The following is a 26,638-nucleotide window of genomic DNA, read 5'->3' as shown; positions in this document are numbered from 1 at the left end:
CACAAGATAAAATTACATATTTTATTGATTATGAGATATACAGTTTTCATATTTTAGCATCTCTAAGACTGAGCTGCCTTTTACAGCTTCTGTTGACCAAATAGAAGCTGAGGCATGGTTGGTGCTGCCTGAGCAAAGAGGACCTTGTTCATAGCTGCTCCTATATTGTCATCTCAATTGAGGTTTGTGCATCATTGGTTCTGTACATATTGAGTTTGATAGGCATTTAAAATATCTCCCAAAAGATGCCAAAACTATCTATAACAATAAAAGTGTAATATGCTAATTAGACCGACATCCTTCCAGACGTGCTTCCGTCCTTCCAGATGAAGCCGGGGCTGCAAGGGAAGCCCGGGTCCCGGGTGCCTGCCAGCCTCCTCAGGGAAGCCCGGGTCCTGGGTGCCAGAGGGAAGCCGGTGCCGGCAGCTGGGGGAAGGAAGGCCTACTCTTGCACGAATTTCGTGCATTGGGCCTCTAGTTGTGTATAAAGACATGGAAACAGAGCAATGGGAGGCCAATTTGATTTATAAGCAAATTATTATTTCAGAGAAATGATGGAAGCATTCTATATTTTCTTAATAAGCAACAAAATAGGAAGAAAATACCCACAAGTAGATGAAGCTGTATTAGAGATAGATACTAAAATGTGTGCAGAATAATTGTCTATAGCACATGCCAAACAATGTAAATGAAAGCAGGAAAAACCTGTTAGAATGGGTGAAAGAAATGTCAAAACAAGAGGTTAGTGCAAGACTATCCCTGGCGCTATTGTAAAAACATTGATTCATAGTTCTATTGGCTGTGTTGTGGTTTTTTGTGTGTGTGTGTTTTTTGTGTGTGTGTGTGTGTGTGTTACTGGCAAATAATATGATATCATCTTAGATTTGATGGAATATGATTTATTTTAAATAAAAAATACCTGCCAATTACTTGGAAAGAAAAATGATTAGTTAGAAAAGAATGGCCTGACTGGTATGGCTCAGTGATTGAGCATCAACCTATGAACAAGGAGGTCACAGTTCAATTCCCGGTCAGGGCACAGGCCTGGGTTGCTGGCTCCATCCCCAGTTGGGGGTGTACAGGAGGCAGCTGGTCAATGATCCTCTCTCATCATTGATGTTTCTATCTCTCTTCCCTCTCCCTTTTCCTCTGAAATCAATAAAAATATATTTTAAAAAAGAGAAAAGAATGAATGTTTGGAGGAACAGAGAAAGAAAACAATAAGCATTGTATAACGTTTAGGTACATAGAACTGACACATGGAGAGGCAAGTAATGCAGGTGATAGCATTATCCTGATTTTTCGGTGAAAACATTAGTGATAGACAAGGTAAATGATTTGCTTCAATCAGATATTAACTGGCAGAACTGTCTTGAACCTAGGTCTTTGGACTCTTTTCTAGGGAAGTAGTTGAAGAGAAACCAGCTAGGGGTTATGGTTGGAATCATGGCTTAGCCAGGTCTCACTGGGAGAGAAGAGAATATTCAAGAGGCCAAGACTGAGTTTACCACTTAGAAAGGAAAAGGGAGATTTGTTGATTTAAAGATAGATGGGGAAACTCTTGAAGAGGCAAACAAGACTGATTTTATATTATTGTATAATCATTAATTCCATTATTATACAGTATTATATATTAATGAATTTAAATAAATACTATCTATGTTCTGATGACTCCTAAATTTGTCCTCCATCTAGTACCTATTTCCAGACTCATATATTCAACCCTCAGCTTGGCTAACCTATTTGGATATCTAATGTGAGTATCAAACTAAAACTAATCAGAAGTCTTAATCTCCCTTCCCCCCAGACCCTCGGCCCTCTATCCCATCTCAATAAATGGCAACTCCATTTTCTAGTTGCTCAATTCAAAAATTTTCGAGGTCTCCTTGACTTATCTCTGTTTTTTTAAAATATTTTATTGATTTTTTACAGAGAGGAAGAGAGAGGGATAGAGAGTTAGAAACATCAATGGGAGAGAAACATTGATCAGCTGCCTCCTGCACAGCCCCCACTGGGCATGTGCCCACAACCAAGGTACATGCCCTTGACCGGAATTGAACCTAGGACAATTCAGTCCACAGGCCGACACTCTATCCACAGAGCTAAACCGGTGAGGGCTCCTTGACTTATCTCTTTCCCTCACACTTCACATTTGATTAACTCCACTGCCAAATTATGATGAACCTACTTTCAAACATTGTAACTATTTCTCATCTCCTCCACCACCACTACCTAGGTCCAAGCCACCATCATATCCCTCCTTGAGTTATTGCAATTGTCTCCCAACAAAATTTTATGCTTCCACCTTTACCACTTATGCCAGAAACCTTGACTGTTTTAGAGGTGGGGACTGGGAGTCATTTTAGGTGAAGAATTGGACAGGAATCTTTAGTGTTATTTAGATCACACCAATTTATATGGCCAGTTAGCCTAGGGCTGGTTATCCTGCTGCCAAAAGATTAACAGTGGCTTTTGGAGAACTAATGGGAAACAGCCCCCAGTTTCTGTATTACAAAGCCCCATAGAGTATAGTTTCACAAGTCTACTGCCGTCCTCTAAGACCAGAAGCTCTTTTTTTTTTTTTTTTTTTTTTTTTTTAAGCCTACAGCACCCGGTATTCCCAGGCGGTCTCCCATCCAAGTACTAACCAGGCCCGACCCTGCTTAGCTTCCGAGATCAGGTGCGTTCACGGTGGTATGGCCGTAGACAAGACCAGAAGCTCTTAAAAGGGTGTCTCTATTTTGGATTACACCTTATTCTAACAAATCTGTGAAACAGAAAGGTTGCAATTTTTAGAATATTTGCTAGATAATAACCTGTAGCTGATATCACTAAACAGCACAGAAGACAAAGTTTTCATAACACTAATTCTCATTGGATAAAAAGGTTTTCTCGTTAGAAGCATTTGTTATTTTGCAAGAACTTTTGGTTATTATTTGTTTAAACACCGTTCTTATTTTTAATTTTTATTTATTTTTATTATTTTTTTATTGATTTCAGAGAGGAAGGGAGAGTGAGAGAAAGATAGAAACATCAGTGATGAGAGAGAATCATTGATCGGCTGACTCCTACATGCGCCACACTGGGGATTGAGACCACAACCCAGGCATGTGCTCTGACCAGGAATTGAACCATGACCCCTTGGTTTGTAGGTTGATGCTCAAACCCTGAGCCACACCGGCTGGGCTGTTCTTATTATTAAATTTTTGTAAATAGAGATGTCATAGAAGACTGAAACTGGTGATTATTAGTACGTATATTATTTGACCTCTGCTGCATTTAATACTGTTATTTCATGCTTCCCTGAAATTCTTTTCTTCTGGAGTCACAACACACCTCTTTGTCTTGTTTCTTCTTAGCTTCCTTTGCTGATGTTTTTTTTTTTTTAAATCTACCCCCTTACTGTTGCTGTTCTCCAGTGTTGCCTCTCAGCTCTCTTCTTTTGTCACTATGTTTGCCTTCCCTTGGGGAAAACATCTTTTAGCTTTCTCACTCAGCCATTAGCATCATCCCCAGCCTTGCTTCTCTGTGCTGCAGACAGTTATCTGTCTTCTGGCTGTCTCCATTTAGACTCCCCACAGGCACAAATTTCAGTGTGTCTCCAAAGTGAATTAATGATCTTTCTCATCAAACCTTCCTTGTCCCAGGAGTCCCTATCACAGTTATGAGCACCATCCATCAAATCACTGAGGTGGCTGACTTTTGAGTCATTTTTGTAACTCCTCACTTTATCATCCAGATCTACTTAACTACAAAGCCCTATCAAAGTTACTTTCATATTATTTATTAACTGTATTATCTCATTATTTCCACTACTGTTGCCTTTATCGTAGTCATAAAAATCCTTTGCCAGGGCTCAAATAGTGTCCAAAATTCTTCCTTCAATTGGATTTTTTTCCCTATAGTACGGATTTGTCTTCTAAAATCCAAATTAAAATTTGTCACTGGCTCCCCATTACTTTCTAACTGAGGTCTCAGCTTATCATCCCTCTCCACACTCTCTCATTTGCCTCAAATGCCAGCATCACTCTTCACTCCTCAAGACCATGCTCACCAACACCTCTGCGTACATTCAGTGCCCTTGGCCTAGAGCAGGCATCCTCAAACTACGGCCCACTAGCCACATGCGAGTGTTTTTGCCATTTTGTTTTTTTACTTCAAAATAAGATATGTGCAGTGTGCATAGAAATTTGTTCATAGTTTTTTTTAAACTATAGTCCGGCCCTCCAACAGTCTGAAGGACAGTGAACTGGCCCCCTGTTTAAAAAGTTTGAGGACCCCTGGCCTAGAGTGTCCTTCTCCTCAGTATCTCTTACATGACTTAGCAGTGACTCTGTCTTTTTCATCTTTTTATTCCCAGCACCTACCAGAGTGTTTGACACAGAGTGAGTCTTCAGCAAGTAGCTGGATTAATATGTGTCATTCTGATGAAATGTTTTATTCTGACTTTTAAATTAAATCATCATACATGAATACGTGGACCAAAATATTTATAAGAGAAATGAAAAATAAAGAGATAAGGAAGTCAAATGTTAAAATCTTCAAGGAATTTTCACTAACTGCAGTGAGGAGAGAGTTGAGAGTCATAATTTTGAACTAAGCCTGCTGAACAAGAATAGCATAGAAATCTCAGAAGAAGATGGGGAAAGGCTGTGACTCAACCCCATTCTACCCATGGGCAAAGAAACACAGAAGATCCCCAGGTCGTGTGAACTCTTCTTAGCTTGATGAAGTCATTGCCCTTCCTTCATCAGTTTCTCTCTTTCTTCATTCAGTTGGAAACCACCCTTCACAATACATAATATGCATGGGTAGAGAATGACAGGTAGAGGCAGTAACACTTTGCAGGCTAAATTGTCTGAAAGCTGGAAAATGTTCAAAAAAGGAAGATGAAGATGAGAGGAAGAGCCCTAAGAAAAGTGTCGGTAGAGGTAAAATTGTTACTTCTGTCTCTGACTGGAGAGAATAACTGAAGCCTACATATAACTCCCTAGCAGTCAGACAACAGGCAAGTTGGAGTGGAAGATCCTCCCTTAGTCCAGCAGAAGCATGAGATAAATGTTTGCCGGACACCGGAAACCAGGCTCTGGGCGCAGCCCTTTAGTATTCTGTCTAGGTCTAGATCCAAAAAAGAAAATGTGCAACACCTAAATGATCAGTAATGGTGGGTAAGAGGCTATCATTCACCCATGTAACCACATATTGTTTTGGATTAGTGTGTGTGTGTGTGTGTGTGTGTGTGTGTGTGTGTGTGTGTGTTTACTATTTAAGAAAAATTAAAATATATGCATTTGGGCCTAGCTGGTGTGGTTTAGTGGTTGAGCATTGACCTGTGAACCAGTAGGTATGGTTTGATTCATAGGGAACATGCCCGGGTTGCAGGCTCAATCCCCCAGTAGGGGGCATGCAGGAGGCAGCCGATCAGTGATTCTCTCTCATCATTGATGTTTCTATCACTCTCCCCTTCTCCCTTCCTCTCTGAAAGCAATAACACACACACACACACACATACACACACACACACGGTATAGATCCTATAAAACATTTTGCAATACGAGGAAAAGTAACTTAAAGACTCAGAGGAAAAACACAAATAAAAATTCTTTTCCAGAGGGAATAGAAGAAAACCTTTCAAAGTCTTAGCTTTATGTACTTAATACAAATTGACCCACAGGGTGCCAGAGATGTTTAGAACAACAGAGAATGAGTTGAAAGTGGAGAGGCAAAGGGAGATGACTGAGAGCAGGCAGAACTACAAAGAAAGCAATACTTAAAGAGAACAATAAATTTCACATCAGATGCACAAAGAGCAGTGTTAGAGTACAGAAAATAAAGTTTGTAATATTTCAACTTTATAAATGTAGAGCAATAAAAAAGAGGTACATGACAAGAAATAAGATGGAGGAAAAAATAAGGGAGAGTCAATGTATATGTTACAACTTTTCTGAAAAAAATAAAAAAAGAATACAAAATTAGTAATCATCAGGCCCAATCAGGAAAAAAAGGCTTAGAAAATACCTTTCTCAAATACTCTTCTTGAATTACTTATGAAATGTTCTATGAATATATGCATTATAGCTGTGAGCCAAATACTTAAGATTAAGTAATTTGCTGTCTAAAGTCCTAATAGTAAAATTCAAAAGCAATTAAAAATGTAGGGATCACAGTATGGTGATTATAGGAGGGAAAAGAGGATGAGTGGAAGTAAAAGAGGATAAAGGGGGATAAATGGTGATAGAAGGAGACTTGACTTAGGGTGGTGAGCATACAGTATAATATACAGATGATGTATTACAGAACTGTACACCTGAAACCTATATAATTTTATTTACCAGTGTCACCTGAATAAATTCAATTAAAATATAATTATAAATATGTAAAAATGTAGGGAATTAACAGTAGTAAATATTTTAAACCCAGTTTAGGGGTGGAGAGTAAAGACGTTGCTTGTAGTTTGCCCACTACTATGGTTTAAGTGCATTGTCACTGTGGCCAACTTCAAGCTACCAATGTGAAGTCCGTGTGGAGTTGGAGAGAAATGTGCACAATCGAGTTTCACATGCCTTTAAGGAGCGAGCTTCGGGTAGACCCATCAGTTCACAATTTGAGAAAAACAATTTAAAAATTTCATCTCATACTGGGTACAGAAATCAACTGTGTACTCATTGTATTAGTTCCTTAGGGTCACCATAAGAAATTACCACAAACAGGGAGGTTTAAACTAGCAGAAATGTACTCCCGGACAAGTCTGGAGGCTAGCAATCTGAAATCAAAGTACAGTCAAGGGCATGCTTTCTCTGAGGTTCTAGGGGCGGATCCTTATCTCTTCTTAGCTTCTCGGGGTGGCCAGCAATCCTTGGCATTCCTTGGCTTACAGACTCATCACTCCAATCTCTCTCTGCCTCCATTGTCACATGGTGTTTCCTCTGATTGTGTCTGTCTCTGTTTTGTTTTCTTGTAAGGATACCAGCCACTGGATGAGAGCCCATCCTAATCTGCTATGACCTAATTTTAATGACTTACATCAAAAAGGCCCTAATGCCAAATAAGGTTATATTTTCAAGTTCCGGGTAGATGTGGATTTATAGAGGACACCATTCAGACCAGTATAAGGATTAACACATAAGATGTAAAATACAAAAACAAACAATAGCATTAATGTGAATTCTTATTTGTTTTGAGGATGGAGCACTTTCTACTGGGAGAATTCACAAAAGATGATGTATACATTTCACATAAAATACATTTTAAATTCATTCTTATCAGTAACATCATCTAAATTTAAAAACTCCAACCATAATTTAGAAAAAAGAACATCAGATATAAACAGAAAAAGGGCAACTCTCTTTCATATACAAAGGTAGCATATATAAATAGTTAAGAAAAATATTTCAGTCTTAGGAAAAATTGGACATAGAGGTAACAAAATCATGAAGGAATAAATACGAATGGCTTATGAAATTCGTAAGTATTCAACTATATTAATAACTAAGTACAGTTACATTAAAACATCAGCAAACTATTTTTAACTAACCAGGCAGCAAAATTAAAGCAAAAAGATAACAATGATGGTGAACATTGTCATGGGAGAATAATGGGAGAATAAATAAGTACAACCTTTCTTCTAGAAAAACAAAAGAATTGACGTGTATCAAGAACCTTAAAAATGCTCCTACCTTTTGAATTTGTAATAACACTTCTAAAAGTCAAACCTAAAGGAATAATCTTGAGATCCGTGAAGCATAAAGAATTAGAAATGAAAAACTGGTATCAAAGAATTAAGTATTATCTTGAACAATTAGAAACACTCTATTGTTGAGGATTTATTGCAGAGAATATAATCCATTCTAGTTCGTTTAAGCATAAAGGGATTTATTTAAGTGGGTTTTAGAGTTGGTGGGAGGGAGAAGAAACGCTGAGGGATCAGACATCAACTCCTAGAGCCACACAGCAGAAGCTGCTGCAGTCAGTGGAGTGTGGAATCAGGCAGCCGCATGTCATGCTGGGAAGCCGCAGCTCCCGCTGCTCGCTCCAGACTCACGCTCTGGCTTTGAAAACAGGCCCCTGGTCTCTATTTAATTCAGTTCAGATTTCAAGACACACAGTTACATCTCAGGCTGAAACTTACATCACAACTGGAACCCTCGCTGTAAAGAGTTCAGGAAGCGCAGTTAGCTCTCCAGTTTGTGGGTAGAGCACGCCACAGAGGGAGGTTGAAATGGGCATTGTGTGAGCCCATCCATGTATTTGCCACACCCCAAACATCCAAAATATAGGAAATGCATTCAATGGCTTTAAATGACTTTGGAAATACTTTTGATTTAGCATTTACTTAAGGAGCATGAGATGGAAGCATATGTAATGCATGATCTCAACTGTGTAAAAAATATATAGGGGACAAAACAATGTAGAGAAACATGCCAGTGCATTAAACACTCACATGAAACCATGGGAGATTTTCTTTCTCATAAGTATACCTTTTCTACAATAATCACAAATTAACTGTAGAATCCTCATTTCCCATGAAAACAAGCAAATTCATGTTTGATAAGTAAATGCAAGAATTAGTGACATAAACAGAAAATAAGTACCCATTGCTATTTGTTTTGCTGTTTTAGGGTTTAAAGAAATCCAGGAAAAGCTTTTTCATTTCCCTCTAAACTTGGCTTTTTCACAGTAGCCTTGAGTTGTGGCTGCTGAGATAATAGTATAGGTAGCACAGTTTAGCCATTTAGATATGCATTTAGGTTTTGTGTGTATGTATGTGTCTTAGGCAATATATGGATAAATATATGTAAATATCAATCTATAATATTAGTATGTGTAACATATGCAAATATATAATTTTGTATAAATATAGGTATATATAAATACATAATATTTATGTTAAAGTATATGACTAGTATATTAAAGTATATGACTAGTATATTAGTGTTCTCCAGAGAAACAGAACCAAAAGGAGTTATATAGGTAGATAGACAGAGACTGAATGACAAAGAGATTGATTTGTTATAAGGAATTGATTATGGAGGATAGGAAGTCCTACCATCTACTGTCTGCAAGGGGGACCCAGGAAAGCTGGCGGGGTAGTTCCAATATGAGCCTGAAGGACTGAGAACCAAGAAAACCATGCTGTAAGTTCTAGCCCAGATCCAGAGGCCTGAGAACTGATAGTGTAAATTCTAGTCCGAAAGCAGAAGACTGATATCCTAGCTCAAGTAGGCAGGTAGAGGGAGTGAATTCTCACTTTCTCTGATGTTTTGTTCTACTCAGATACTCAAGAGATTGGACAATACACACCCACAGTGGGAGGGCCATCTCTTTTACCCAGCCCAATGCTAATTTCATCTGGAAAAGCCCTCATAGACACACCCAGAAATACTATTTAACCAAATATCTGGGCACCCTGTGACTTAGTCAAGTTGACACTGAAAATTAACCATCATAACTACATAGAATCTTAAGTTAATATTAATATATAAAGAAACTAATTTTATTTATTAATCATAATTATAAATCAATGGTAAAATAGTTGCTTGTAAAGAAAAATGAAACCCAGAAATGCAGTATATATATGGTCTTTTCAAAGTTAACTAGCGATATTATATACTTTGCGTTCTCATAGAATGCTGCTTTTAATTAAAATTCCATTGGTAGTTTGGAGTGAATAATTTTTATTATTTAGCAACTATGACAAATTTCACTCATTTTTCAGTGTCTTTTCCTTAGATATTAGAGATTTTCTTTTTGGAAAATTAGCAATTTTCTAATTTAAATCAGTTCCTGGAATAAAACTAAGTAGAGCGAACGTTTTTTTCCTATTATTCTTCCTTGTGCGGCAGCTTTTATTGCTAAACAGCTGTCTGGACCATGATTTCCAACTTAGCATATGACCGAGCATGTGACTTTCCTCAGCTATTCTGGGGGATGACTTAACTGCCCCACTTTATTACAAGACACCACTGCAAGGTGATGCCAAAAGGTGTAGACTGACATGTGAAAATAAAAATAACCCAATAGATAGAAATAAACTCTTTTCCTTAATTCATCCTTCATATATTTGGTCTCTTATCCTAATACATAATGATTATAGGGCATGCTGTTAAAAAGGTTCTAATATATGCACTGTTCTGTTTTTCATTTGTTTGTTTGTTTACTTTTCAATTTTTGAACAGTGAGCAAAGAATGGTGTTATTAACCATATTTTAGAGAGATAGGAGAATGACTGCTGTGTATATGTAACATAAAATGTGTTACTCAAAATACTTTTTAGTATAGGCAGACAGTGATGAAAGACAGATAGAAATGGAAGAAATTGCCATGTGCCTTGCATCTAATATAGGTGTAAGTAGGGAAAATGGTTTACTTTAAAAGCTGATGTAATCTACTTGGATCACAACCTGAAATGGAAATAGATGCTCTGTTTTCAACAACTGTAATATAATTAACTCTTGGGCTCTGTTTTTACCTAGCCACAGAATCAACTGCTTTGCAATCTCCTGAGGTTTGTTAGGGGCTGTTTGCAGTTCATGACTTGAGAGAATTGGAGGTGAAATGAAATGAGTGTATGATTAGTCCTTGAAGTTGAAGAGAACAAGTGAGACACATCTCACCTGCTTCTCTGTTATTTTCTTCACTTTGCTGTTTCCCTCTCCATCTTTGTTCAGTGTGACAGAAAATAATGGGATCAGTGATTGGGAGGGAAGGGATTTTTGTTCCTTTTCTCTCTTTGTATCTCAGTCTCTGTATCACACAAGCTTCTGATTGCCTGATTTTGTCTTCCCATTATTTTTTTTTCATTTTAAATTCACATTCTCTTCCTTTTGTTCCTTTATTTTCTATTGTCATGTTCTCTGTCTCTTCTCCTTTTCTTTTCCATCTGTCCCCACTCCTCCTCTTCGTTTTCCCAGGTGATGGGATAAATTGGAGAGTTAGGGCAGTGATAGTGTGATGAGCAGGTTGGGTGTCTGAAAGGGCCAAGCAGCTCAGGTGGAGTCTGTCTTGTTTCTGGGAGGTAAATTAAATATGGCTGAAGGGATTTCCCAGGAGTAGGCTTGAGATGGTATCTCCAGTATGTGATATAGTCTGCATGTGATATTTTGGGAACCATGACATTTTCACACTTTCAGTAGAAGATACAAAAACACTGAAAGTACCAGTGGAGAAGAAGGGGCCAAGGTTGGGCAAAGCAGCCATGAATTACTGGGACAAGAGAGGGGGTCACTGACTTCAGTAGTGGTAGCCAACTTGGTGTCCAGAACCAGAGGTACCAGCCACAGTTCATGGACAGCAGTGCTGGACCCCAAGGACAAGACAAGATCAACCACATTAGAGACAACCTAAGGATCCACCATTTCTAGGGGGAGCCAGAAGGTGAGGAGGAGGAGAGAGCTCCTGAGAGGGAAAACCAGCTCTGGCGGAGTTTTCATTTTAAATAGATGTGCTATTTACCCCAAAGACTGTTTTACTTCAAAGACACTGAATTGCTTTTAATTGACAAATTTAAGGTTTTTTCATGCCATTACCAAGAATTGGAGCACCAGAATAAGATGAAGGCACTGTAAGGTAGAAAAAATGCTAGCCTTTTCAAATGCGAGTTCTGTGTAAATTTCAGTCCTGCTACTAGGGGTGTGAGTGTGTGTGTAAAATAGAAATCAGTATGTTAATGTCAATGCTGAATGGTAGAATGGGGATATTATTGATTTATTTTTCCTTCTCTCATATACTATATAATATAATAAAAGAGTAATATGCAAATTAACCACCACTCTGCTACACCCACCAGCCATGCCCACCAGCCAATCAGAGCAAGTATGCAAATTAACCCTAACCAAGATGGCTGCAGCCACAGAGAGCAGGAGAGAGGCTTAGGTTTCCCTGGCAAGGGAGGAAGCCAAGTTTTCCACACACCCTGGCGGGCCCAGGTCTCCACTCAAGGGTACAAAGTTTCAATTAAAGAAGGTCAATAAATTCCAACAGAAATGGCAGCAGCCACGGAGCTGGAAGAGCAGGAGGCTAGGGTTGCCCAGGCGATGGAGGAAGCCAAGCTTCGGTAGCCCTGGCCGGCTCAGGCCTTCACTCCAGGCTACAAAGTTTCAATTGAAGATAAATAAATCCCAGATACCAGGGCCTTCGTTTGGGTCACCGGGGTGTGTGGCTGGCCTGCAAACCACCACAGGCCCCTCTCCCAGGCCGCCCCACGCCCCAAGGGAACCCCCACCCTGATCCGGGACACCCTTCAGGGCAAACCAGCTGGCCCCCACCCATGCACCAGGCCTCTATCCTATCTAATAAAAGACTAATATGCAGATTGACCATCACTCTAATACACAAGATGGCTGCCCCCATGTGGTCAAAGATCTTGCCCCCATGTGGACACAAGATGGCCACCACAAGATAGCCAGCAGGGGAGGGCAGTTGGAAGGGACCAGGCCTGCAAGGGAGGGCAGTTGGGGGTGATCAACCCTGCAGGGGAGGGCAGTTAGGGGTGACCAGGCCAGCAGAGGAGGGAAGTTGGGGGCAAACAGGATGGCAGGGGAGCAGTTAGGCATCAATCAGGCTGGCAGAGGAGTGGTTAGGGGGTGATCAGGCTGCCAGGCATAAGCGGTTAGGGGCAATCAGGAAGTTAGGCAGGGGAGCAGTTGGGAGCCAGCAGTCCTGGATTGTGAGAGGGATGTCCGACTGCCCGTTTAGGCCCGATCCCACCAGGACCGGGCCTAAATGGGCAGTTGGACATCCCTCGAGGGGTCCCAGATTGGAGAAGGTGCAGGCTGGGCTGTGGGGACCACGCCCCCCCACCCTGTGCACGAATTTCGTGCACCAGGCCTCTAGTTTAATATATATATATATATATTTTTTTTTTAATTGATTTTTTACAGAGAGGAAGGGAGAGGGATAGAGAGCTAGAAACATCGATGAGAGAGAAACATCGACCAGCTGCCTCCTGCACACCCCCTACCGGGGATGTGCCCACAACCAACGTACATGCCCCTGACTGGAATCGAACCCGGGACCCTTGAATCCGCAGACCGACGCTCTATCCACTGAGCCAAACCGGTTTCGGCAATATATATTTTTTGAGTAACTACTATATGCCAAACATACTTCTTTGTGCTTATCTTTATGTTTCAGTTGCTCTAGATTTGTACAAGTACAATTTTTTTTGCTTATCTTTATGTTTCAGTTGCTCTAGATTTGTACAAGTATATATTTTTTTTCTTTTGTAAAGAGATGCTTATAATTCAGTGTTATTTAAAAATTATCCAGTTCCCTCATTGTGGTATTTGAATGAATCATATCCCACCATGTTATAAACTAGACCTTGGGGTTGACCTTTTGTTCTTGAGTATATACTTTTGAGGTTGGTTAATTGTAAATTCAAGGTTTTCAGGAATCATTTTGTAGAACTTTTATAGAGCTTAATTCTCATGCAAACCTTTTCAATCATAACTTGAGACCTATCATGTTGTGATTATGTACAAACCGGCATTCTGACTTGATCTTCAGAAGCAGAGCACATTTGCCAGTTAGCATGATACCCTTGTACTCAAATGTTCATACCCAAAATGGGCTAGGAGCTTCATGTGGAAGTCAAGCCTAGTAGTTGATTTTGTTTTTGAGATGATCTCTCTGTACCACACCAAATACAAGGGGTTTCTTTGCAGGTAGATCATGGACACCCTGATATGCCGTGGCAGCCTGCAAAAGTAGCCTTTGCAAGGTACAGGTGGCACATACTAGGAGATGGTCCCATCTGCTTTCTCATGAGTATCAAATGCATCCTCTGATGGCTTTTGGGATTTGTAAATGATGACTTCCCTTTAAAAAAACTCTCACCTAGAAGTCTCCCCAAATTAATTATATCTTTGGGCTTGCAATAACCAGCATTCAACCCGCCAAGCCACCCAGCCAAAGGCAGCATGGGTGGGGGATATTAGGTCCGCCTTTGTTTCTCAGATTTAGTCAGCGGTATGAACAATGAGGTCAAGTGTCCTCACCTTCCACTCTGTCCTGGGTCTTAAGTGCAGCTGGCCTCCCCTCCACTCCCCAGATACCGAGGGGAGAAGGACCCCTGCCTTCACACCCTTTCTAGATTTTCAGTTTGAGTTGAGTTTGTGTCACAATAGAGAAATTCAAGTTACTTTCTAACTTTTCAATTGAGAAATAAAGGGAGACTCTAACCCTAGGAATATAATAAATTTAAAACACTATATTATTTATATTTATAACAAAGATTTTACCAGCACATTTTTAAAATAAGTTATAATTGAATAATGGAATATGTAATTAAATAAATGATACCTAGAATAAATGTGCAGTATATTAAAACTGTTCATGCAAATAGTTTCATTAATTGCTTTAAATTACATTTTGGAGAGCATAGATCAATTTTTTTGTGAAAAAATTGATGGTGCATTTTATAATATTTTGGAGCGATCTCATTGTTTTCTAAAACTGCTTATATTTAACTTTTTTATTATAGAAAAGAGGTTCTTTGATATTCTCTTTCTGCTTTAAATAAGTCTCTGATGAACTACGTGAAATTGACCATTTTCTCTGACCCCCTACACTTACTCTTTTCTGGTCCTTTCTGTTTACTGATAGTTTGGAATACCTGTCACATATTAAAATTTTCCAACAAAACAATGAAAAATGAGCATACAATTACACTCACTTCAGTATTCTAGTAATGTATATATACACACATGCCAACTATATCCTGCCTAGAAAGTGTTTTTTAAATTGTTTTCTTATAACTTGCATCCTTGGAGATAATCTTTATTTCTGTAGAATTCTTTAAGAATTTATTTCTCATCACTTGTTTTTTCACAGAGGAGAGGAATGGTGATGATGATGATGCTGGTGAAGATGATGGTGGTGAAGTTTTAGATGAAAGCCAAAAATTATAAGACTTTTTATGTGCCAAGCACTGTTCTAAGTGCAGCAGCACACATATGAAGTCATTCAGTGCTCACAGCAACTCTATAAGTAGGTGCTCTTAATACCTCCAGTTTTTTTCAGATGAGAAAATTGGGGTATAAAGAGATGAAGTAACTTGCTGAAGGTTGTAGTTTGCCTGTGGAAGAGGCTGAACATGCAATCTTCTCAAAGTACCTTCTCGGTTATTGGAAGCCACATTTTGACACCATCATCTATATTAGAAAATTTTGTAAGATATTATGTGGAAAAACCAATGGGCTTCTAATATGCAATCTGTTTTTTTAAAAATACAAGGTGATTGCTTTGTGTCAACATTGACATAATTTTTTTTTTACTTAAAGGTTGAAATTCACAGATTAGAATATACCTCACTTAATTTTATGTCTCAAAAGGAATTAATATATGATTTTAAAGTTTAGTATACTTTAAGTTCATATTGAAATTTAGGGAAATAAGAATAATTGCTATTTTTGAGAACTACAAAAGTGAAAAACCATAAAAGAACACCTATCAGAAAAACAAGCATAACTTCATTTGTCCTGGAAAAAATAAAATTAAAAATGACTATATAATCCTTGGATGTTTGTAAAAATTACCATATTCTGTTTACAAGAAAATGAACTAGTATCTAGTTAGAGATTTATATTTCAGAGTGCTATTCAGTTTCTAATTACCCATTTTCTGGTTTAAGGCAAGGAAATAGTTTGCACAAAAACCATGGAAAGAAAATGTTGCTTTACAAACAAGAAGGCAATCAAAAGTGTCTCATAGTATCTTATTATTCCTAAAAAATCATTTGTTTTGTTTTTTCCTGTGGCATATTTTGAAATGAAATGCATTTTATGAAAAATTGCAAAGATGCTTAGAAACTCACTCATTCCTTTATCATTTATTCATTCCACAGCGAATGTCTACACTGTATCAGGTATAGTGTTATGCTTAGGGAACACAAAGATAAAGGACATTAGCTTTTTCTGAAGGAACTCAGTAAATGAGCCATAAAAATTAAAGAGATAATTATATTCAGTTCAGATTTATCCATCTCTGAAAGGATTGTCTTAAATTCCTATCCTCTTAGAAGCATCCCAGTTTAGTTTGAAGTGCCCATCCTATAAATATTTTAAAAGTTTGCATTCTTAGGACGTATTTTAATGTGTACTGTGTATGAATGGAATAGTTTGGTATGATGTGGGGTTTTTTTGCAGTCTAGTAAAATATTCTCCTGTGGAAGAGATACTCCCACAGGATAAGAAGGTACAGAGGAGGAGAGGTTTGTAAATCAACACAAAATTGACGTTCATTGACAGAGGAAAAGGAAGCAACAGCTGTGTAAACAAACAGCTGTGCAAAGACTGAAAAATAACAGTGAGCAGCCATGAACATGGCAAATGGTCTAAAATATGAGAAAAGCAAGTAAATAATATGAGGAAATGAGTTAAGCCACTGGAAATCACTGCAAGTTTTGAACAGGAAGTAAATTATAAGGGAAGTGTTCAAATAAGAGTTATTGTAGAGAAAAATTAGAAAAATATTTTATGTAGAAGTGAACTTTAAAAATGAAATATGCTTAAGAGATGAATTAACTTGCACATTTGTGAATCTTTTGTAAATGTGCTTTATATGATACAAACAACAATATAATAATATTAAAAAATTAAGGCCTAGACAATTTGGCTCAGTCGGCCTGTGGACTGAAGGGTCCTGGGTTCAATTCCGGTCAAGGGTTGCCGGCTTGATCCCTAGTAGGGGGTGTGCAGGGAGCAGCCGACCAATGATTCTCTCTCATCATTGATGTTTCTAGTTCTCTCTCCCTCTCCCTTCCTCTCTGAAGTCAATAAAAATATATTTTAAAATGTAAAAGAATAAAATTACATAGTCCTAATTTATTGTGTTGAAAAGAGTAAACTCGAAACTCACAATTATTTTGCTTTGCATTTATGTGACTACTAAGGTGCCTGAATTTTCAAAAGGAAATAATTTAATAACACAAGTAACTCATAAATGTATTCACCTTCTAAAAAATGAAAGCATTCCAGATGAAGCTAAAGTTTCCCTTGACCAATTAGCCAAAGAACATAAATGCATAATCCATGGACACAGACAACATGGTAATGGTCTGAGGGAAGGCAGGGCCAGGGCTGGGTGGATGGGGGCAAAGTGGGAGAAATGGGGACATCTGTAATAGTGCCAACAATAAAAATAAAGACAAATAAATAAATAAATAAAGCTTCCCTTGACCCTTTACCCCTCCCCCATACTTACTACTCTCTCCATAGGTAGGCATTATTTTCAGCTTAATGTGAATCCTAACATTTCCCCATGTATTTACACACATATGTGTTACCATAGAAAATATATACTAGTATCTTTTTAAAAAAATATATTTCATTGATTTCTTACAGAGAGGAAGGGAGAGGGATAGAGAGTTAGAAACATGGATGAGAGAGAAACATCGACCAGCTGCCTCCTGCACACCTCCCACTGGGGATATACCCGCAACCAAGGTACATGCCCTTGACCGGAATCGAACCTGGGACCTTTCAGTCCACAGGCCGACGCTCTATCCACTGAGCCAAACCGGTCAGGGCTATATACTAGTATCTTTATCTGGTGTGATAATCCACTATACAAATTGCAGTAGTAATTATGGAATTTGTTTGTTTTTCATATAACATCTTGCCTTGGAAATATTTCCATTTCAATACAAATAGAGCTGTGTTATTAAAAGAACTGCTTTGTATCCAGAGTCTGGATATAACTGTTTTTGCTATTCCCTTCATGATAGACTTCTAAGTTGCTTCTGACTTACTGCATCCTTCAGCAAACATTCATGCATCTTTTCTTAGTGCCATGTGCCCAGCGCCCTTCCTGGTGCTGTGGATTAGCAGCAAACAAAGTTCTCCTTGTGGACATTCAAGAAGACATAAACAATAAACAAAGACATGCACATGTACTAAAATGTCATGTCATGATAGGTACTGCAAAGAACTGCAACGAAGGTGAGAGATGAGGTGGGTGGTCAGAAAAGGCTTCCCTGAGGGCTTTCATTTGAGTCAAGACCTATGAGAAGTGAGGGAGGTTGCTCTGTAAATAGCAAGGGTACCAGCTGAGAAATGGAAGTGCTGGGTCAGGAGGTGTGTACATTGAAAGTGCCAAATCACCTTCTGAACTGTCTGTGACAATTCATATTCCTATTTGAAGCATGAAAGTACCCATTTCTCATATTTTTTCTAATAATTATTGACATGCTTCTTAATTTTTACCAATTTGATGTATGGAAAACTGTTCTTTTGCTGTAGTTTTAATTGGTATGAATTTCATGCTTGTGATTGTGCATATTTTATTTTAATGTATTTAATTAATTTATTTTTTTCCAGTGTCAGCTTTTAAAAAAATCTTTATTATTGAAAGTATTACATAGGTCCTCCTTCCCCCCATCCCATAAACCTCTTCCAGCCCACTCCCCTCCTCCCTACCCCTCAGACACTAATCACCCCATTGTCTGTGTCCATGGGTTATGCATATATGCATACAAGTTCATTGGTTGATCTCTTCCTGCCCACCCTCCCCTACCTTCTGTCTGAAATTCAACAGTTAGTTTGTGCATATTTTAATATGTATATTGGCCCTTTGAATTTGCTCATCTCTGACTTGGCAGTACTAAATTTATAATATATCTTTGTTTTATTATATATTTCTAAAATGTGATTGCTATTGTGTAAAGAAGCTATGATGTGTTTGTTTGTTTTTAAGACTGTTTTTAGAGCACTTTTCGGTTTGCAACAACATTGAGAGAAGAAAGTACAAAGATTTCCCATATACCTCAAACCCACACGTGCACAGCCTCTGCCATTATCAGCCTCCACACCAGAGTGGTACATTTGTTATAATTGATGAACCTACATCAGCACATTATAATCACCCGAAATCCCTAGTTTACGGTACATTATGGGTCACTCTTGGTGTTGTACATATTGTTGGTTTGGACAAGTGTATAATGACATATTTCCATCATTATAGTATCATGTAGTATCTTTTTACTGCCATAAAAACCCTCTGTGCTCCACCTATTCATTTCATTCTTCCCTTCCAATCCTGGGAAACCAATGATTTTTATACTGTCTCCATAGTTTTGTGTTTTCCAAAATATCATTAAGTTGGAATCATGCAGTATGTGGCCTTTTCAGATTGACTTCTTTAACTTAGTAATATGCATTTAATACTCCTCCCTGTCTTGTCATGGCTTGATAGGTCATTTCTTTTTAGTGCTGAACTATCCATTGTATGGATTTAATAGTTTTTCTATCCATTCACCTACTGAAGGACATCTTTGTTGCTCCAAGTTTTGGCAATTATGAATATGCTTTTGCAGGTTTCTGTGTGGATATACATTTTCAACACCTCTGGGTATACCAAGGATTGTGATTGTTAGATTGGATGGTAAAGTCTAATTTTGTAAGAAACCACCAAACTGTCTTTCAAAGTGGCTGTACCATTTTGCATTCCCATCAACAATGAATGACGAACCCTGCCTGGTTTTGCTCAGTGGATAGAGCGTCGGCCTGTGGACTGAAGGGTCCCGTGTTCGATTTCGGTCAAGGGCACATGTCCAGGTTGCGGCTCAATCCCCAGGAGGGAGGGCGTGCAGGAAGCAGCCAATCAATGATTATCTCTCATCGTTGATGTTTTTATCTCTTCCTCTCCCTATCTCTCTGAAATCAATAAAAATATATTTAGAAAAAAATGACAATAAATGATGAGCAACAAGGGATTTATGTATGCAAAAAAATGGAAGAGTGCACATACAGGGATGACTGGAGCATAGGGTGAGGGCATGATGAGTAGCTGAGTTATGAGGCTGGTGAGATAAGCTGGACACCACTCTTTTATAATTCTGAATTAATTTTTTAATAGTTTGCTAAGATTCAAAACCATTTCTGTTAAACTCTTGATTAGGATAACATTAAATGTAACAAGTATGCCATAAATAGTTATTAAATTGCATTAAATTGAGTTAAGTAATGTCATTTATTGAAAAATGAAGTAGATAAAAGTGATACAATACAATATACAGTATGGCCTGGTTTTTAAACAATGTTAATAAAATTAAAAGTATAGTAAATCCAAGATGTGTGTTCCTTTTCAAAGTTAAAACTCAAGGAAGGAAGACTACCCTCTTCAAGAATCATCAGTCAGCTTTAAGACAGGGAACAGAAAATCAAGTGCCTTGATTATACTGGAGCTGTCTATAATTCGCCTTAGTAAGTGGTCCACTACAAAAATAGGGAAAGTTCCATCAGCCAGCAGAGCCCTGTGGAATAGGAGTCACTTGGCGCAGCAATAAGGAAGGAGTTGTTTAAGGAAACAACTGGAAGTATACTAACTGCTCTAGAATGTTGTTGGTGGAATGAGACCTAGAACGTAGCTCTGAGAACAGAATGGACATCGGAAGAATTTTCTCTTATTAAGGTCCAACAGTGTTTGAAAGACAGAAGGGGATAATTCAGTACAGGTGGAGAAGTTGGATGTTTTAAAGAGGGGAAACCCACTTTGAACAAGAGTTCTTTAGAAAATGTGAAATAGCTTGTTCCATGACCACAGTGGGGAAGAAGGAGCACTTCTTCCTCTTAGAATTGCAACAAGGATAACATCCTATATAATAAAAGGCTAATATGCAATTCGACCAAACGGCGGAACAACCGGTCGCTATGACGCGCACTGACCACCAGGGGGCAGACGCTCAACGCAGGAGCTGTCCCCTGGTGGTCAGTGGCTCCCACAGGGGGAGCACCGCTCAGCCAGAAGCCAGGCTCACGGCTGGCGAGCGCAGTGGTGGTGGCAGGAGTCTCTCCCGCTTCCGCAGCAGTGTTAAGGATGTCCGACTGATGGCTCCAGGACTGCAAGAGGGCACAGACCGGCCTGAGGGACCCCTCGAGTGCACAAAGTTCATGCACCGGGCCTCTAGTTGAAGATATAAAGAGGTGTTGAGGGATAGATGCAGAGAGCTAGACAAATTACGTTAATGGCTTTGATCTTCTAAATAAGTATATCCCCTGGACACTTATATCACAATCAGTGGTGAGTGCTGGATAAAAATTCATCTCCCTGGACAACTCTCATCAGAAAGTGATATCACATCATTCCAGCTATAGTTTGAGAACCACTGTTCAAACAAAGTAGAATACTATCTGCAGTGTGTATCTACATTATTGAGAAAGAATTACTATTTAGGAGGAGAGATAGGGATGGGCAATTAAGAAGGATGAAAGATTGCCTGGGCAGTGTGGCTCAATGGTTGAGCACTGACCTATGAACTGGGAGGTCACAGTTTTGATTACTGGTCAAGGCGCATGCCCCAGTTGTAGGTTCCATCCCCAGTAGGGTGAGTGCAGGAGGCAACCAATCAATGATTCTCTCTGATCATTGATGTTTCTATCTCTCCTCTCCCTTCCTCTCTTAAATCAATAAAAAAATATTTTTAAAAAAAGATGAAAAATTTAACATTTTCTAAGCAGAGCCTATTTGGAAGTTGGGAAGTGGGAATTTCTGCTGGAGAAGCTAGCTCAGCTCCAAAATATGGTTCAATGGGCTTCCCTGACTTCTTCTATGGTAAAGTTATTCCACCTAAAAATGCTGTGATCCCTTCTCTATTTGTCAGAGCCCAGGAAATATTGCTAAAGCAGGCTGCTGAATCAAGGACATGAAGAAAACTTGAGCAATTTCCCTTCCTTTGGGCTTGAGAAACACACTTTTCATGGCAGGCAAGGTTAATAACACTGGTTGCTGCATAAAATCCTGTGGATTTGTGTATTCAGAACTTTGGTTTCACATATTTATGATGAGCCCTGCCAAGATGTCAGGCCAGACTCCTGCTAGTTGTGGCCCAGCTCCATTCTCAGATGCTGCTGCTCCTTCCGCACATAACCTGAGATGGGCGGCTCCCCTTCCTGTGGAAGAAAACAGAGGTTGCAACGCCCTAGCCCATTTCATTGTCTTTTTCTCTTTGTTTTCACTTGAGCTACTCCAGCAACTTCTTAATTGGTCTTTAGTTCACCAGCCTCCTCCTTCTCCAGAACACCCTCTCCACTGCCAGAATTACCTTTCTTGACATGGACTGACCACTAAGCAAATGATGAAATATTTGTAACCCAAATAGTAAATCCTGTAAGTACTTACTGCTGTGAAGATTCCCCATGGCCACAGAGTGAAGTCCAAACAAAGGAGAGATGCACAAGTTTTTTGCCACATGCCTCGTCTGTCACCACAGCCTCCATCGTTCCAGCCTTACTTGTTACAGGAACACTGAATCCTCATCATTGTTTTAGTACTCTCTCTACCCTTGTTGGTGACCAAAGTGTCCCAAAAGTGGGGTCATTAAATTTTTAATTCCCCAATGTCTGACACATAGGATGTGTACCATAAATCTTAGGTGCACATAGGTGACCTTTCACTTCATATAATCCAAAGTGAAAGAAGTGTTTTTTGGTGCAAGCAACATGGGCAACTCTTAGCATCATTTTATAACAAGTCTTTTTTTTTCTATGTAATGTTATAGTTACAATATAGCATTTATTTATTTATTTATTTTTTATATATTTTATTGATTTTTTACAGAGAGGAAGAGAGAGGGATAGAGAGTTAGAAACATCGATGAGAGAGAAACATCGATCAGCTGCCTCTTGCACACCCCCTACTGGGGATGTGCCCGCAACCAAGGTACATGCCCTTGACCGGAATCGAACCTGGGACCCTTGAGTCCACAAGCCGATGCTCTATCCACTGAGCCAAACTGGTTTCGGCAATATAGCATTGATTGATCTGAATACTTGTAGAATCATAGAATTTCAAAGTGAAGAAGCATTTTTGAAGACGTTCCTTTGATTTGCAGATGAGGAATCAGTCCTGTGCTCATGTCAGACCACACAAATAGCTTTTATCAAAATCCTATTCAATAACCAAAACTTTATGAATTCATGGGTATTAAACCATCCTTACATTCCAGGCAAATAAAACGTGGAAGAGAACAAAACGTGCAATGCACTTTAGTTAAGAGGACATCTCATTAAGGACTCTCAACCTGAGTCTAGGTTGCTGAGATGGGGGAAAGCCAAGCCACATGATGAGAGAGAATTGGAAGTTCAAGGATGTATGAGCAATCAAGCCCATCAGAAGAACAGCAGAGTGGGTGTTGATGGATTTCTTTTCTCCAGGGTAATTGAGCCTCTTTTTCTCTTTAATAGGTTTCAGAACCTGCTGTGGTCCAGAAAGACATTTGTGGACAACATGAAAATTTATAACCACAGCTACATCTATATGCCTGCTTTTTCTATGAAGACGGGAACAGAGCCTTCCCTCCGTGTTTATTATACGCTGTCAGATGTCGGTGCCAATCAAACAGTGCTCTTTGCTAACCCCAACTTTCTGCGTAGCATTGGAAAGTTCTGGAAAAGTAGGGGAATTCACGCCAAACGCCTGTCCACGGGACTCTTTCTGGTGAGCGCAGCCCTGGGCCTCTGTGAGGAGGTGGCCATCTATGGCTTCTGGCCCTTCTCTGTGAATATGCATGAGCAGCCCATCAGCCACCACTACTATGACAATGTCTTGCCCTTTTCTGGCTTTCATGCCATGCCGGAGGAATTTCTCCAACTCTGGTACCTTCATAAAACTGGCGCACTGAGAATGCAGCTGGACCCGTGTGAGGATACCTCCCTCCAGCCCACTTCCTAGGGACAGTGGGAAAAGGAAGAACTAAGCCAGGGTATTTTTGCTAGGTTTTCTACAGGACTGCAAAAGGAAGTGGTGCAGTTGTTTCCTGGATTTGCCTGGGCCACTTGCAAACAGCAACCGCCATCCAAAGGAAACTCTATTTTTAATGTTGGCTTGGAGGACAAATAGGAAGTAAGATGTTTTATGAAGTATTTGATAGCACATTGTGGATTTGCAACTAGTGACATTCTGATGAAATGATGTTGGCAAAGCACATTTGCATGGTTTAAATCGAGAAGGTACAGTTCACAAGTAAGGCGGAACTCTAGTTGTTGAAGTTGAAGAGTTAATCAAGGTTAATAAAGGAAATGCCAGGGCAAAGTGTTACTGATTATCAATAAAAGCTGGCTTAATTTAAAAAAAATTACTTATGAAGACTGAAATTAGAACCATAGATTTTTTTAAAAATTATTATTTATTTTTGTCCTATTTAGGGGAAGTGAATAGGAAATGGGGTAGATTTTTAAAAAAATCCCTTACTGAGTATTAAGGACACAAAACGCTACAGCTGACATTGTGATTTGTTGAACCAAGTGTATGTTAACTGTAGTCCCCCTCCATTTAAAAAATGTTACATAAGAATTACTTCCTCCCCTTTGTCAAGTCTACTTAGACAATGTGAAACATTGTTGAATTTAGACTGTTGATTCACAGTCTGAATAACATGAACCATTTTTCCTCCTCCTCAGAATGTAGGGCATACATTCAATTTTAGGTCTGCATTTTGTAAGCCTGTTTGCATTATTGTTATTTTAGTGCACAAAGAGTACAAATGTGAATGCGTTATTTGCAAATTATTTGCATCATTGTCTTTATAATTTAATGTTCAGAGATGAAGTAAAGCACAATGTGGTAAACTTAGTCTCTGGAAGACAGATCGGAAGGCTCCTCCCTTTTCTATCTACCATGGTATATTCACTCTGAGATAAAGCATATGCACACACACACAACTAAACAAAGCTCATTCCCAAGAATCCACATGACTGGTATTTCAAAAATCTGTAACCAGTGTTGGAGAGTTCCAAATGTATTATGTACCTACCCACCACACCCTGGTATAAGACAAACCAGCTTACTGGTTGCTGCTCATAATGCTTATACCAGCATGAGATGCAAACCTTACCCACAAATGCTTACTCCAATTGAACAGAATTGTTTTACTCATTCTGACTCTCTCCAACATATCATGAGTGGACCCTGTGTTGAGTACGATCATATTAGGTAGATTCATACAAGTAAAGGGGTGTGAATTAGTAGCTATCTATTCTCATAGTAGCAGATAGGACTACTTTGAAAGCCAAACTCTGACAGACTACAAGCAGCCAAATGTGTTTACATATAAGAGAAAGGTAAAGGAAGCCTTTTATTATCTTTGTTCTTTGAGATGCCTTATTCTAAAAGGAGATGCTAGAAATCACTCTTTATTTTTTTAAGTATCACCAAAATTTAGGTAAATTGTGCCAAAAGTTGTTTTATATTTTAATGGTAGAAATTTAGTACACAATACAGATTAAAACAGGTGGCATTTAGGTAGGTTAATATAAAAGTTATCAGGATAACAATGCCCTTGGGAAATATCTACATCATTGAAATAGGCAATTTCTAAATAAGATTGAATGCCAAGGTTATTATAGAAATCAACAGTTGAAATGTGAGTGGTTGATAAAACATAGATTATACTGATACTTAGAAAGTTAAGAATTTTAGAGTATTGATTCTGTGCAGAATTGATTTGCTATTTTGATGCTGTATAGCAGGAAAAATGTAAGAATGTACTATTGAGTGAGCTGTGTTAAATATGTGCTATACATGCAATCCTGAATATATTTCCCCTTTTGAGCTATTGTTATTATTTAATAATTACCTTAAAAAAGGATAAATTTTAACCTATCACTTACTCAGAAATATAAAAGGGCTAACGAAAAACACATACAAATGTTAATAAAATATGTCATTCAAATTAGTGTTTAATTGTTAAAATTGTTAAAATGTAATTAATGTGCTCCCTAAAGCCAGCAAATCACAGTTCCATTGAAAGTATTATCTGGAAATGTTTCATCTTGTTTTGATTCCTGGGATAGATTTGTGCAATAGGTTTGTACAATGTTTAGTTATAAATTTGTGGTTTCTGAAAGGCAAGACCGATCCCAAACTCATCATGTTTACTTGGACCATTGCTTCTCAAATGGGGTGAGTCTCCTCCTCCATCTGGTGACATTTGGCAAAGTCTGGAGACATTTTTGATTGTCATGATTTGGAGAGTGCTACTGGCATCTAGTGGGTAGAGGCCAGGAATCCTGCTAAACACTCACAATGCACAGGTCAGATTCCCCACTAGAAAGAATCATGCAGTCTGAAATGTCAATAGTGCCAAGGTTGAGAAGCCCTAGATTAGACCAAAATATTTTGATGGTTCCATAGTGTTTTCACTTAGGGATACATACACATGCTCATGTCATTGAAAGTGTGATGACAAGTTAATGGGAATATTTTCTTAGAGTAGATTAAAGTTTGGCATTACTTTAGAGCAGTGATGGCGAACCAATGACACGCGTGTCAGCACTGACACACGTAGCCATTTCTGATGACACGCGGCCGCTGAGGCGGCCGCATGCCGAGGATGAAACATTTGCTGCTCCTGAGGATGAAACATTTGTGAAATAATGTTTTTTCCTCAAAGTGACACACTACCCGAGTTATGCTCAGTTTTTTGGCGAAGTTTGACACACCAAGCTCAAAAGGTTGCCCATCACTGCTTTAGAGGTATGCCATACATATTTCTGTGGTTAGTTAGATGTATCTAAACCTAAGCTTGTGAGTATATGTGCTTATGTGTGTGTGTGCATGTGTGTGTAGAATAAACTTGTGCATCTATCCTTTTAAAATACACGTGTTCCTAAGTAAGGATGTCTCTAGAATTATCTTACAGAAT

The 26,638-nt window shown here is 38.8% G+C and overlaps 1 protein-coding gene across 2 annotated transcripts in view; it reads left to right on the top strand.

The window, feature by feature from the left end:
• ST8SIA1 (ST8 alpha-N-acetyl-neuraminide alpha-2,8-sialyltransferase 1) overlaps positions 1-25,776 on the top strand; it is a 133,838-nt gene extending 108,062 nt beyond the window's left edge. For both annotated transcript variants that reach the window (XM_079775775.1, XM_079775776.1), the window contains one exon: positions 23,181-25,776. In XM_079775775.1, the coding sequence (XP_079631901.1) occupies positions 23,181-23,667 (487 nt within the window). In that variant the 3' untranslated portion in view covers positions 23,668-25,776. The remainder of the gene's footprint in view (positions 1-23,180) is intronic.
• Positions 25,777-26,638: the final 862 nt, after the last annotated feature.

This window comes from Cnephaeus nilssonii, assembly GCF_951640355.1.
Source record: "Cnephaeus nilssonii genome assembly, chromosome: 6".
NCBI lineage: Eukaryota > Metazoa > Chordata > Mammalia > Chiroptera > Vespertilionidae > Cnephaeus > Cnephaeus nilssonii.
Note: the sequence above shows the minus strand (reverse complement) of the source record. Positions and strands in the feature narration are given on the sequence as shown.